The sequence below is a fragment of the Pygoscelis adeliae genome, unplaced genomic scaffold, assembly GCF_000699105.1.
Source record: "Pygoscelis adeliae isolate BGI_AS28 unplaced genomic scaffold, ASM69910v1 Scaffold10, whole genome shotgun sequence".
In the NCBI taxonomy this organism is placed as follows: domain Eukaryota; kingdom Metazoa; phylum Chordata; class Aves; order Sphenisciformes; family Spheniscidae; genus Pygoscelis; species Pygoscelis adeliae.
In genome coordinates, this window is record NW_008824053.1 from 4,249,953 (window position 1) to 4,265,537 (window position 15,585).

Here is a 15,585-nt window from a genome sequence, read left to right on the forward strand (position 1 = left end):
TGTTACATAATTTTATTTTGGTGGTAAACTGTAAGCATGTAAGAAAACTAACCTTATGCAGTACAGTGAATAACCACCAAAGTAAAAATATTCTTCTGTTTACTCTTTGGCTAAAACCCCCTCAAAAGTAGCAGACAAAGAAAAAACATCTAATACTGGCAAGAGACTGACTTTTTTTTTTTTCTAAAAACAAGTAAAATAAACTTATCAATTTAAAACTTGGTACATTTTATAAAAACAAAAGAGGTAATGTTGTAATAAAATCAGTAATGTTACTTCAAATGGCAACAAACTTTGTTGACCCTGTGCAATAATACACTTTGTTCATACTACATTTATCAAAATATGACTGTTTCTACAGATATGAGGAATCTTGTGTGTGACTCCTGTCAACTTAGTTTATAACCGGGACACAAAATTTACAATCAGTGTGCCACAATAACTTTCAAATTGTTATTTCTAGCAGAGTTAATTTCAAAATGTTCAGATCCTGCATTATTTTTTAACAGTTAATGCACATGGAAAATAATGGAATATATTACCTAGAGCATATGAACATCAATGACTGCACCCATTGCCAGAACACGCTGCACTGGTTTGACTTTTCCTTAGTACATAGAAAGCAACAGCACCCAATAAGCCTGAGAAGAAATGCTGCTGTGTAAATACTGGCAACTATTCCTGAAAAAAGTATTATGGGATGTATTCTCAGAAGCTGCCCGATCCCATAATTTGTATTGCATAGGTCACAATCACACATATATATACACGCACAAGTATGTGTGTGCGTATATACATATGTATATACGCACACACATGCGCACACGCACACACACAAAGAATATATTAAGAAGACAATGAAGTCTGGTCACAGAGCAATTTACAGGCTCAATATATTTTTTTCTTTTTTTTTTACACTTTGTTTGAAAGAAAACTTCAGTATTTTACAGTCTTCAGTAGGCATTATATACACTGCACTTATGAAATCTAGAAAGTATTGAAATAGAAATACATTTCTGCAAACATTTGGGTAAGAAAACAAACCAAAATTTTTCAAAGATTTGTGCTATCTACATAATATTTTCTCTAAGTCACAATAACTGTATCCATGGAATGTTCTCTAGAAAATGTCTTTTTTTTTTAAAACACCATGCACATTTTTAAGCAATTGTAACCCAAAATATCCCAACCTAAAACAATCTAACAATGTTCAGATTAAAAAATTTAAGTTTCAGATCAGATTTTAAAAAGATAAGTCTTTATCACAAGAGCTGTAATGATAACAATTACATGTTAAGGCTAAACTGGTTTTGTTTTGTTTTTAGAAACACATTTAAAGACACGTTTCTCTCGTGGCTCTGCATTATGAACTGTACTTACAGATGACAGTGCAGTGAACATAATGTTCAGTCCTACAGTCAGGATGCAGTCGCTCCTTCCCACTCCACAAGATACTGCACCTTTCCATCAAGTGTCACCCGACGAGCCAAAACACGGTATTTTTCCCCACAAGCTATTCTACCTGCCGCACCAAAATAACTAGTAATCGAGTTCTTTAGATGATTGAGCTGTAACTCCTGATCTGCTAAGTTGTTAAGTATCTCTGTATTGAGTTCATCGTACTGGTAGTCTTCCTTGCTCTCATCATCTTTTACAATTTCTGAATTTTGAGTCTGGAGTGCTTTTCGTGGAAAGCGACCTCTTCTTCTCAAATGTGGTATTGCAGCAGGCCAAGTTCTTCCTGTACGAGTCCTTTTTCTCGAGTCAGATAAACTATTAAGAAAAAAACAGCATTAACTCCAAGGAACTTGTTCAAAATGTATGCTTTATCATTGGTTATTTCCATGCAGCTTGTATCATAACTTCTTTGCTCTGTTTTTCACTGATAAAAACACTGTTGCCTATAGATAGATAACTATAAATATGGCACTTGCAAAATAAAGATTATTTACATAAGGAGAATTGTACTAATTTAACAAAATGTCAGAAAGGTTAGCTAAATGATATTAACTTATGCCTAGGTATGTTAAGAGCACTATTTTGATACAGCTTAATCCCATTCTTAAGCAAATAAAAACTGTCTTCAGAGAATTCTGCACCAAATGTACTTAAATTTGCAAATTAAAAATACAGCTTTATCACACAGGTAGGCCTCAATTACAAAAGCTATACTATAAAAGAGCTTGAGATTTGATGTTAGTTAAGACTGTAAATGAAAAATGAATTTATGCATAGGGTTTTTTTCAAGCTGAATTTATCTCAATAAATTAAAACTCTGAAATATGAAAGAAGATATTGCAAAATCTATTCTACATCATTACTTTCTATAGAACACATTACTTTTCTAAAGATTTGTTATATGTGGCCAGAAAAATATGTATATCCAAAACTCACACAGATTTGTATCCGGCAATGAAAAAAGAAGGTTCTGACATTATCCAAGAATAAACCATCATCCAAATATTAAGTGTCCAAGATATAAATCCTTATGTAAAAACCTACATCTATAATTTGCACATATTAAAACATGTTTGGTAAAGTCCTAAATTAAATGGTACGTGAACTTTGATGTTCAAGACTCCTATGTAACATACTGAGGAAAAAAGCGCATCTTTTTAACATTAAAAAAAGGATGGGATAAAGGGCAGAAATACAAAACAGTGACTTAAGTCCTTAGGTAACAATTTCAGAAGTAAGTTAAACATGAGTTTTTGAGAACAGACTATTTGTAGCAGTAATGCACACAAAAATGACTCATGAAAGCACTTGATAGCACGAACCAGAAAAAGAGGAGACAAAATAAGTAGACTGAGGATCCATGTACCTCAATAAAAGACAAATTTTTGCTGAACTTGAGGGGGAAGAGTTCAAGTAACAATTTATTTGCAGAAAAGTTGATTGTAGTTAATAATTTATTTATGAAGACTGTGCCAAAAAATTTTCATGCTCTATTGACTGTAGAAAATCACAGCATACTTACTATTCTTTGACATGAATACACAAACCTACAAAACCAAAAGCTGCTAAAATTAATTCAGGGTACACATCAGGTCTTTTGTGGCCTTTATTAGAAAACTAAGCTCAGGAAGTATTTATAGGGTTTAATTCTTTTCAGTAAATGTAATTTAACTCCATGTTTACACCAACAAAGAGTAGTTAGTGAGCACAAAAAAAACCCTCACCCTGCATGTTGTAAGCAGAATCAATAAAGACTAGTTTTCTTCTGCCTTATTTCTTTAGATTTCCCCATGCAATTTATAGCTCTACTCTGAGTCGCAGCTGCTCATTACTCCAAATCCCAGTGAATTACACACCCTCAGTGTTATACCCCTTTGCAATATCCTCAGTTCTTCTCTATTTATTCTCCCACCAATTCTGCAATACCCTTACCTCCATCTCACATCTACTATGGCTGCCTCATAACTTAAGTCAACCTCCTTCCTTACCTTCTACCTTTGTGTTGCCAAAGCTTCAACTAAAAAAGAACCACAACAAAACAGCACTGGCAATGACTAGGCCACAGATGATCAGAAAATTGTCTGCCTTTCTCTAAGTGTGGGCTGCTGGTTTGGGTCTCTCATCCAAGTGTCTATCTTCATTAATCTTGTTAGACTGTAATTTCTTTGGAACTACCTGAATGAGATTTCATGGAAGTTAGCCAAAAGGTTCAGAACTGACTGGAAGTACAACAGAACCTCAGGTTTTAAGAAACCAGACTTAGAACACTAGATGTCACGCTTTGGCAAGATCTCTCTTGTAGGACCCTTGCAACTTCTATTTATTAAGGGTGAAGTATTGCTGAACCAATTGTTTCCCATCCCTCCTTTCAGAAAATTTTATTAAAATTAATATATTGCAAATCTTAATCTTTATACCAGATAGAGTAATTGAATAATTACCTATAATGTCTGGAAATGCTAGATGAGGTAGTTTCTTTCATACTGGCAGCACCTGTGGATTCCACATCTGAGGTATTGGATGAATGTGCAGTTCCATCAGATTTCCTGATATGCAAGATAACAGGGTTGCCATGTAATGAAAATAATCTTGTATTAAAAACTGAGCTGACATTTCAGAAGCAAACAGATAAATGACATGGTATTACAGTATTTTACAGGGATTTTTTTATTTATTTATTTTTTAAATTTACCCAACAGTGCAGGGTAATTCCAAGGCTGGGCTCTCTATCACTGGAACTGGTTCATTATCCTAAGGAAGAAGGAAAAAAAAAAAAAAAGTACTTCAAATTAAGTTTTAATTGCTCTATCAATTTTGTTTGAGGGTGAATGGGGGAATATCATGATTCAGATTAACTGGTTATGTTTTTCTTCAAAAGTGATAATCCAGTTAGAGGGAAAAGGAGGTGGGGGGGGAAATATCCAAAACCTTACCAGAGGAGACGACTCTGGAGTTTTGTGAATCATTTTTCTTGTATAGGGACCAGGTGGACGACCTACTGATTTTTTTTTCCCCTTTCTTTCTATACCATTACTTAATTCCCTAGAAGAAAATTTATATTTTGTTCTGTATTATTGAAGATAATTTTCATTGAATACATGTTTTCCTTTGGCAATGAATATACGATTAGATGTCATTGCTAAAACATTGCGCTAAATGAGGTTATTCTGGTAAATCAAAATTGTCAGGTAAAGCTATATATTTTTGCCTCTAGCATAGCAAACAGATATAAGATCTTTCTAGTGACATGACTGATTCCCTAACATTGAAGAGGAATGAACAAGTGTTAAATGTTGTTTATTCATATGATCACACTTGGTTAAAAATATGGCACATTTACTAATACAAGTTACAACTTCACATCATACTTCCTATTTAGAATTCTAGTTAGATTATTGCATAAGAGCACCAAAAAGGCAAGAGATTTTGTTTCCCAAATAGCAGCAAAGTTGGAATATTTTCTGTTGTTCTTACTGCTAAATTTCATGTTGGTTTTTTTTTTTTCAGAAGGATCCTAACAGAAAGCTAGTTAAATTCAAAGACCTTGTTCTCACAAATAGTCCACCTTTACAGTTATTTAAAAAAATACATTATAAAATGAAAAGGCCTGTTTTGTAGGCACCAAAAATATACCCAAAGTAGCCCTGATTTACTACAACATTGCTAGAACGACTGGGTTACTTTACCTCACATCAGGGATTGGTTTAGATGACTTTCTGCCTTTAATTTTGAACTCATGCGAAGTTCCTTCTGGTTCTTTCTCAGCCTTTAAAGCAGCATTTGGTGGCACAGGAGGAACACGAATTCTCAAGCCAAACAAATGCTTCTTTTTCTTTATTTCTTTTCCAGACATAAACCTAGATGATTTTTAATTAATTGTTAAAATTCTGACCCCAGGGAAAGCAACTTTTAAGACAGTGTACATGCAAAACTATGCAAATCAGAATATTCATTCTAATGCTATTTTATTCCCCTCTTTCTCCTAACGCAATCCTCACTCTCAAATACAGAACATAAAGTGGATAGAGGATGAAAGTTAAAACAATTTTTTTCTCATGATCTGGGTTCCACACAAGTAGTTATGCAATGTTATAGTTTGAGATAGAAACAGTATTTAAAATTTAAGTGTTATCTGCAGCCAAAGTGATTGTCAGATAGTCTTCAGTCTCCTTTGCTCAGTCTGCAATCTATGTCAGATTAAATAGGCAAACAACATTTAAAACAAAAAGTAGCAGTAACTTACATGGTCTTGTAATCATTTAATGCCTCCAGTACATGCTCATATCTTTCAGATTTTGGTGTATCTGCCAGCTGTGAAGTATTAAGAAATCATTTAACCTGTCGAATTCTTTAGTAATAGAAAGATTCCAGTTACTTTGAGCTATTGTAACTACAGATTTAGATGTGAAGTACATTTATGAAGTATTAGGTGTGGAAACTACCTAACCCCAAAGGATATTAATCATTATCCCATATATTCTGTGATTTACATCCACAGAATTCATGCCAGGATCAAGCCCAGGCCAAAGAATTTGAGTTTCACTTGTAAGAAGTGCAAGAAAAATATCTCAAAGAATTTTACTATACTCAACATAACAGTAGCTTGCCCTCCCAAGACTGCTAACAAGAGTTCTTCTGCAGCATTATGTACTCCCAAATTAATTGAGATTGCAAGCACAAGGTAATTATATTGACACAAGAACTTAAGTTATTTTATTGGTGATCATTTTAACCAAAATCCTGCCACAGGACCTAATTCCCATTTTTGCCAACATTACTCAACATGGTACAAAAAAAATGGAAGAGGCCCAGGGAAGTTATTAGAGCTTTAAAAAAAAAGTGAATCCATTTTCATGCCCCATTTGCTAAGACCCAGTCTAACCACCCTTCTTGCACCAAAGCCTGAAGTAGCTAGTCCCTACCAAGCTACCAAAACATGGAATCTTCTCTCTCAAAAATTGCATACTTATGAATTAGAGACATAAAGCAGAATAAGTATGGTGGTGACTATGAAGAAGTGGACACAACATTTATTTAATAGAATTTAAAATAAGATTATTTTTATATTTAGACAGCTATTTTTAAATTCCAGTTCCCATGCCAAAATGTTCCAGAACATATCTCCAATTGGCTCTGCAGTAAATTTATCTTTACAGAGTTGACAGTTTATAAGTTTCACTATTAGTATGAATACTACAGAGCAGACTGTACAACATTTGCAGCTCAAAAAAACCCAAGCCACCTCCAAATACTTTCTCAAGAATTCAATTCTGACCAAACAGGATGGATAGAAATGCTCAAAGGATTAAATGTGCTAACAGCTAAATAAATGAGTAAATATACTCAAAATCCAACCTTTTAATACAATTTTGGGCAAGATTCACAGTCAGTCTACCTGCCTACTAAAGTTAAGGGACATATTCAACCAGTTTTAGCCAAAGAAAGTCACAACCATTTTTACACATCTTTACGATATGCATTCAGTACAATCCATTGCTATCCAGAGGTCTTGCAACTCCGCAGCACTTAACTATAGAAAACTGCCATATATTTATTGCATCCTAAATAATAACATGCTAACAATTACTGGCTTATGAGGTCTGATAATTCCACCATTTACTCCTATCTCACCTATGGCTAAAAAAACCTTTTCCTCTTATTCAATTATGAGCAGCTAGGAAAAGTAAACCAAAGTGTCATTTTTAACAGTGGCAAGCTAAGAATATTACAAAAATCGTAAAATCATTATATTGTACATGTTATTATTTCTGTTTAATAAAGAAACCAGATTAAAGTAGTAAAATACATTTGCCTCATTTTTCAAGACACCGTTTTTCCCAACTTAGTGAGAGACATTTAGAACCTTTTCAGAATAAAGTCTTGAAAATTTCCTCAACGTAGCTTTTATGCATTTATTCAAAATCCACCCCTTCAAAAATGTAGTCTTCAGACTTAAAAGAAGTAGTTTCCTTGAAGGTGTAGAAATATTGATTAAGGAATTGAAAGCACCACTTAACAAAGAGATTTTGGATCTTCCCTCTCCTTCCTCCCCCTTAGTTATGTGTTTTTCACATAGATTGAACATGGATGGATTGAAAGCGGAAAGGAGGAAGAGCACAATAAAGACTGTAGCCTTTCAACTTCTTCAAAATGGCATGTGTGCTCCAAGTCAGTGGCAGCTAGATAGCTCCACTCTCCTCATCCACACCACAGCCGCTCTGACTGGCCATTCTGACATGAAATTATGTTAAATCTAAAGAAAATTATATTATGCGAAGTAAACAAACATTAATTTCTTTTACACATTTCCCTCAATACTAAGAAAAACAAAAGTAAAAATTAAACACCATTTACTTATTTGTTAAACTGCAGTAAGACAGCCAAAACATTTCATTCTATTGAAAAGATGGTGTGAGAATCACCATATTTTGTGCAGCCTTTTTTTTTTACTTCAAGCTTAAGACTTGCTATGACAGAATCGTTGACTTGATATGACTTAGCTAAGAGATGCCATACATCCCAAAGTAAACAAGATGTCTATTCATAAAAACACTAATCGTCATTTTTAGTAATGCTGGAGTGTTTGCTTGTCTTTCTATTGACACCCATAGTCTAAACATATGTACATTAAACTATTTTCCATTATTTATATAAAGTAGTTACTCATTTAAACCAAGAACATACATTTGATTCTCAAATTGTGTCTGCTACTAAAAATGGATTACAGATGTATGAATTTACTTGAAAAGAAGTATAAAAGTAGGATGTGCTCATGATAAGAAAGTTTCAAACCAGTTATATGCCACCTGTACTAAAAAGCTTCAAAACCCTAAACAATTCTCATGCACAAAAGAAGTGCATATACTAGCAGTATGCCAATTTGAATTTAGACATAAATTTTGCATCCAACCTTACATGCAGAAACAAATATCTACACTGTTCCTCTTAGTTAAATATGAAGTCAGTTTGCTTGGGGAAATGGATCTCCTTTAATGCTAAGATAACTGCCCAGTAAATCAAACAGCTGGAAAAAACAACTAGTATAGTAGTGAACTAAAACCAAGATGCCTTGATAAGTAGCAGAATCAGACTGGAAAAGGATCAAAACAATCTTTAGACCTGGACACGAACTGATCACCCCCATGTTCAGAAGAGGGAGGAAAGGAAATGTTTGTGTACGATAATTTGTTATGTGTTACACCTTAGAGACTTTGAAGATGTCTTCATATGCAATACACTCTGCATTCAGTTCTACATTTAGATTTTCTCATCTGTGCACATGAAAATATTAAAGAACTATGAAGCAATTATAAAATGAAAGAAAAGCAATATACATATATGCAACAGAATAAACAGTTGAGTATAAGTAAAGTTGCCATGCAAATAATAAAATAACAGTTACATGGACCACTTGAGAAATTTTACAGCTCAGAAAAACATTATACCACTTAAAAAGTATTCTATTTCTGCAAGGAAATTAAAGATGGTCTCCTCACTATTTGGGATTATCAGATTTTAAGGTAACAAAGAATTTAACACCCAGAAATAAAACAGTTATAAGTCACTAACTTTCAGGACATACGTATGCACTGTGAGGAAAAACAAGGAAGAGTATTCCAATTACTTACCTCACCAGGATGCAATCTATCCCAGTTTTCATTAATGTAGGCCATGAGTTCAAGCTCCGAATCAAAATATTTCTTCTTATGAATAACACTTAGGTTGTAAAGGCATAGATGTGCTATATCTACCCTAGAATTCAGAAATATTTGAATTAAAAAAAAAAGTCTTTCTTCCAATTGCTTTTCTTTGAAATTTATTAGAAAAGATATTAGCACGATATAGAGGAACACACAGCACAACTTAAAACACTCGGTCCAGTGAACAACATGAAGTCTCCTGTCATTTCTCTTCCTCAAGTGATTCCTTCTGCTTTGAATCTTACTTTCATCTCTGCCTCACTTCATTGTCGTGATGTTCTTTTAAACTCTAAAACTGGTCTAAACCATGGGATATTTAACTAAGTCCTATCAATTCTGAACTCATGCAAGTATTTTGGTGAATTAACATTTAACAAGGTAATTTCCACCATGTATTTGTTAGCACATATATACACTGAATTGGATATAACTTCTAATATGGGTTAGTTCAAAGATTTCAAACTACAACTAACCATTAAGTTTCATCAAGGAAACTATTATAAAATGTGTCAAGATGTGTACTCTAGTACTCACTACATTTGGCTGATCTAATGGCAGGATCCTAAACCTGCAAAAAAGACTTTGTTCAGATATCTCAATCTTCACATATACAACAGGTGAGTAGTTGCTTGCTACTTCACTGAACAATCCCAGGAATAAATCCCAAGAGCATACCAATTGCAATATATCTCTACATTTAAGAATAAACTTTGAAGGAAAAGTTGTCCCTGTTCATACAAGCAGTAAGAACAACTCGGGAAACAACTAAAGACAGCAAATGGCTTTCCTTTTTTGCAAGGAGAATCAAAATACCAAAAAGAAGAGAAAAGCATGTATTCAACTCACCGCCCCCCCCCTTTTTTTTTTTAATTCATACTTACCATCTCAAGGGTAAACGTTTGAGGTATTCTGGTCCAGAACTGCAAACTGAGCAAATGAACGTATAAAACCTAAAAACATATACATACGCGTATGTACATGTGTCTGGGTGGTGGGTGTCTGTATACACACGCACTTTCTCAATGTTTTAACACTCTAGTTATGAAAAAATGAAAGGTAAGCAGGCTAGAAACCCAGCCATATGACATTTGAGAGCCCCTTCATTCTCCAGCTTCCTTTATCAACTTCCACAATCTGTGCTGGTACCTACTGGGCCAGATACAAGGCACTTCCTCAATCTTACCCTGGTACCACTGTTTCATACTCCCTAAGAAAGTCCCTCAACCTATGACTGTATCAGTGAAGATGCTCTGTAATGTCCCCACTCTGTTTGCTCAAATGCAGAAACCTGTGCACCAGTGTAAGCATGCATTTAAAGGACCCATGCATTCCTGGGTCCTAACTCAGTTCCTTCATACAAACATTCCAGCACAACCAACAGCTAAAAGAAAGTATAATAGATAATGAATGAGATACTCCTTGATTCCCTTCTCCAGTTTTCTCATCTGCTCCAACTGCTCCAAGCACCTCTTAAAAATGAAAGCGCAGACCAGCACTCTTTTTCATTTCCTTTTGTACTCACCACACATGAACAGAGGATGTACAGAGTTCCCCTCAGTCTAACTATCCTTCCAGCTTTCTTCAGTTCCCTATACTGTTAGTACAGGGAACTACTACTGCACACACATACCCTGACAGCCTACCTTGAAGCATGGTGCCTGTTGCATACAAGAGATTAGTCACCTACACTGTGAATTTGAAAGCCCTTATCTAACTTAGAGGCCCACTAAAGTGGTCTGCTTTAAAGCTTCCAATCTCCCAGCAGCCAGCACGTATAGCATAATGGACTTCGACACAAAGTGAAGTCAGTAACAGTTTGAATTTAACTATCCATTGGTTACCTCTCCACCACCCCACCATCCTTCATTGAATTGAGATGAAGAACTGCATTTTCCTGGCACCTGATCACATGCTTTATTTCGTATAGTCTTCTACACAAAACTCACAACAGTATTTTCCCAAAATGGGGTATTACAGATGCTTTAATAAAAGCTCACATGTGAGATTCCCTCCACGTTTTAAATAAAGACAACCATAAAGTACAGCTTAAGTTTCTTACCTGTCACCAAAAAGCATTGGCTTTTGGAGGCACTGCACGCAAGCCTCATGAAACCACTGCTTACATTTGCAGCACTGCAACATCTTTAGATACCAGCTTCACCAACAGAAAGAAAAACAAGATGTTAAAGAAGTTACTGAAAATTGTTTTTCATCACGTTTAAATTAAATAGCAAGGGATCTTCTGACCCAAACTGATTTTCACAGTTTATAAAACAAACAGTCATCTGTAGGGATATTTCAGTAACACTGAGTTCCATAACGAATCTTTACTAGAAAAGAGTGACTAAGAATAATAAAAGATAGTCTAGTAAAAGGATGAATTAAGTTATTAAATGAAGAAAATAAAAATTAAAAGGTGGTTGTCAGAGGAAATTAAGTTCTCAACAGTAAGAATTCAGTAACCCTCTATAAGCTCCTTCTCACATACTGGATTAGCTTCCTTGTTATTTTCCAAAGCACAGCCGCATTAAGTCACAAACATTTGTTCTGACGATTCAACTACCTGAATCCTCAAAATGAACCTCAGTTTACACTCCCCCCCCCCCTTTTCCTTTTTCAGCTTATCCCTTGAGAAAAGGAACCATGCAAAATTGAAGGCGATGTTTGTCCAACTCTGCAAAGTTCGCAAAACAGAGCTCTGTCCTGTGAGTATAAACTCAAAAGCTTCGCTTCTTTGTGGAACTCTTGACTTGCCTTGACTTCAAGTCTTCAATGCTATTTTATTCATTCATTCATCCATGCAGTCACCCAAGTATTTATCTCTACCTGCTTAAGAAGTCCTGTTCTTTCCTTTTTTGTAAGAAAGGACCAGCAGAGGACTCTAATGCCATAAGAGGAAAAAAAGTCTTTCCACCACCACTAACTGCAACCCAGGGTATGACGTTATGGTAGAATCAGATAGCTGTCTATTCCAACAAAATTTAATAAACTAATCTCTAGATATATTTATATTTGTGACTAATGACAGCTGAGTTAACATCAGAAAAATACTGCCTAGAATTGCCAGAAGATCAAACAACTCCATCCAATCTCAACACATTAACAGTAGCAGTGCAAAATAAAACATTCTTGCTTGTTGTAGAATGGACTGTTATGTGATGATCACATGACAAAATTAAAACAAAGCAAAAGATCTGATGGGAGAAGGAAAGCCATTAATAATGTATTTCCCATGAGACATAAAAAAAATATAAAATTCAAAATTCCACTTTGCATTGAGTTTAATACCTACGCACAACAGAAACTAACAAGTTCACAAGTCTACAGGATCAGGGCCAAGGTTTGCAGCTGCATTAGGAAGAAGAGTTCTTATGTATTATCTGTTTACTTACTCTCCAGGTCCTCCACAATAGCAGTAACACTGCTGGACATTGGTTTTATGACCTGCATCCCACTCAAGGTCTGTTGCATTATATGGTAATGTTTGTTTCATGACTTGCAGTGCTTTGGCATTTGGTCCTTTCTTAAGCGCACCACCCCTCTGGGCCAAAACAAATACATTAGTTTACAAAAACAATAATGCATTTCTGAAACTTTCAAATCCTTTAACTTGAAAGTTATGAATATTTCTCTACAATCAAGTAGAATACTTTCACCTGTATTTGTTTTAATACTAGCATATTTGTTTAAAAATAAATTGAAAGCCAGATGTCATCTATTTCGAAAATCAACTCCCAACATATAGAACTTCCATTCAGATCGAAGTTAAAAAAAAGAAATCACTGAAAAAAGAAAATGCTATTTATTTTTTTGTTTCAACTTCAAAAACAAAGTATGCATGCAGTATGGGATGTATTAAGAAATGTTTTTCTGGAAACATACCTTTGTTGTTGTTGCAAAAACACACTGTCGACAGAGCCATTTATCATCTGAATCAATCACGCTCGAATCAATATTTGGTGTGTGACACAGCTGATGATAACCTGTATAAAAAATGATCAACCAAAGTGTTATTAAAATGGCAAAAGAAGCTTACACAGAATTAACTATATATAATTTTAATGCAGCTGTAAGGCATTATCCATCATTAAGCGCCAAAAATCTGATCAAAAAGATTGGTAACACATTCAAAAGTCTTAAATTTTCTTAGTGGAAAAAATAAACTTTACTTACAGAACAGGGGTTAGTCACTTTAAGATGGATTATCATTATTCACTGAGCTGTTAATAGCCACTAAGGGCTATAAAATCTAAGATCAGCTGAGCAGTCAGTCATAGCCAGGCAAATATTCTCCTTCATAAAACAAATCAAAACATCTTTTAAAGTGCAGTAAATAGAAAAAAATCTTGTTACCTTGCCCACATTTATCACATATAACCATTTCATTCGGTGCTTCTGAATACTCTTCCTGACATATTGTACAGACCATTTCCCCACTTTCAGTGGCTCCTAGACAAAGATGAAAGTGTGATTTTTTTTTTTTCAGATTACATCTGCAGTTGGAATGGTTACCACGCGTATGGCTTTTTTCATAATTTCAGTTACAGATCCATGCATTGTAGAAACATACTGTTACAGAGTCTAACTTCCTAACAAAAATAAAGTCAGACATTTTGTACAGACTGTATGTGTTACAAATATTTATATCAGTTATCATAGGCTATTGGATATTTATGGCCTATATATTGCCTATTTACTGTGCAGTCCATGGTTCCTTAATATCAACAATAAAAATTAAATAACTGAATAAAGAATGTAAATGCAGGCTAAGAAATATGTGTAAACAAATCCCATCTGGACAACTGATAGATACGTTTTGTATTTACAGTAGTTTGTGCTTCTTTTCATGTAAATGTATGCACAGTTTGGTGCATATCTTTTTGACAGAACTGCCCAAGGTGCTTTAATATTAAACTCCAACTCTCTTCCAAAATATGTTATTACTTCTTATACATATCTGCAAGCATACAAAAGCACACAGTAACAGTAGAAGTAAGAAAAAGTTTGCAAACTGGAAACAAAACTACATCTTGCTCCAATTATACCATGTCAACATAAAAATCTGAATTAAAATACAAGTTACTTAATCTACACGTTACCACACTCATGCACTGAAGTTTAATAGTTATGATAAACGAATCAAAGATCATAAACTAATACTATACAGAAGCAGAACAGCAGTGTTTTAAAAGCTTCTCAGAAATAAAGCAGTTGATTTTTTTGCTATTAGGAATACAAAGCTTCTCCTATTAGCAGGTAAAATGTTTAGTTTAAACACCAAGAATCAGTGAGTACCAGACCAGATTTCCATTGCCTTTATATGATGAGGAAATTGTAACTGATTTTCAGAAGAAATTGTCACTGAAATTGTCATCTGTGCTTCGTTAGCATTACATTATCAAGATACTAGTTACTCCCCAAATATCTGAAAAATCAAAGCTAATATACAATAGATGTCTCACTTGATAATTGCACATTTCTTTATATCACATGAATACTCCAAAATCTGTAATGGTTTCTTATGTACAACAGTTACGGTGTTACTTTTAACTGTGAAAACTCCATTCAAACCTAGGATTTTCCAGTCTTTGGTTTCTTTCCACGTCATGTTGTTTCAACTGAAAATAATAGGAGGACATAAACTCGGTGTAAATTAGGGCCTGGAGTTTTCTGTTAAGACAGAGTATTATACTCTATCCCCATCCAAATAAACTCAAGTGTGATTATTTTTAGAAGTGTTCTCCCCTCCCTGCACATAGTTATGTGAAAACAAAAAAACAAAACACAAAAGTAACTGCAATGATAAAGAGTTGTTTGAAAATATTTTCTTTTCTTTTTTTTTTTTAATTTGCCTAATTCATGATCCTGGGTCACATTAAACTATATCGCTCTTTAGGATACAAGATATAATGTAATAATTTATTGTAACAGATACAGTAATCTAAACAAATAAAATACCAAGCAATAACTACTTCACTGAAGTTCTTGCCTGTTTGTATGTCCTTCCAGAGAACCCAGGATTTGGAACTGTCTTCAAATATAATGAAGCAGTTCTGTTTCAGTTTGTTTATCTAAAAAACAAAAATACAGTGGAAGCCATAAGTAAAAAGGACTAAACAGAAGAATTTATTTGATACTAAGTGAGACAATAATATTGTAATATTTAACCAACATGTGATGCTGTAAGACTCCAGTGAAGTGAAATTGTTTACCTTTTTGATAGTTCCAAGATAAAACAAGCCATCTGACCATCTAGCTAGGACATCCTGACCTTCTTCAAATTTACACAGGGGCTTTTTGGCTTTCTGTCCATCACGTAACGACAGCTTGGTCAGAGATGCTGAGGTCTTATGGCTTCGACGTAAAGGAGACCGCTTATGGACCAGTGAATTACCCACCGCTGTAGAGTCTCTAAAGAAAAGAAAGC

At 34.4% G+C, this 15,585-nt stretch overlaps 1 protein-coding gene across 1 annotated transcript; it reads right to left on the reverse strand.

Annotated features, from left to right (window-relative positions):
- Nucleotides 1-1,143: 1,143 nt before the first annotated feature.
- MTF2 (metal response element binding transcription factor 2) lies at nt 1,144-13,607 on the reverse strand. Its single transcript, XM_009333776.1, has 12 exons — nt 13,512-13,607; nt 13,041-13,141; nt 12,551-12,699; nt 11,218-11,313; nt 10,040-10,108; nt 9,087-9,210; nt 5,702-5,769; nt 5,145-5,315; nt 4,392-4,500; nt 4,151-4,209; nt 3,900-4,004; nt 1,144-1,773 (listed from the first exon to the last, which is right to left on the reverse strand). Exons 1-12 carry the CDS (start codon nt 13,585-13,587, stop codon nt 1,419-1,421), a joined length of 1,482 nt encoding a protein of 493 aa, XP_009332051.1. The 5' UTR covers nt 13,588-13,607; the 3' UTR covers nt 1,144-1,418.
- Nucleotides 13,608-15,585: the final 1,978 nt, after the last annotated feature.

Bases quoted from the DNA above. Each gene is read 5' to 3' on its own strand.
- MTF2 (XM_009333776.1), bottom strand. From the start codon at position 13,587: ATGGTCTGTACAATATGTCAGGAAGAGTATTCAGAAGCACCGAATGAA. The intron at 5,316-5,701 runs GTAAGTTACTGC...AAAATCATCTAG, and splicing joins TTAAATGATTACAAGACCAT to GTTTATGTCTGGAAAAGAAA. The intron at 4,501-5,144 runs GTAAAGTAACCC...ATTTTCTTCTAG, and splicing joins AAACCAATCCCTGATGTGAG to GGAATTAAGTAATGGTATAG.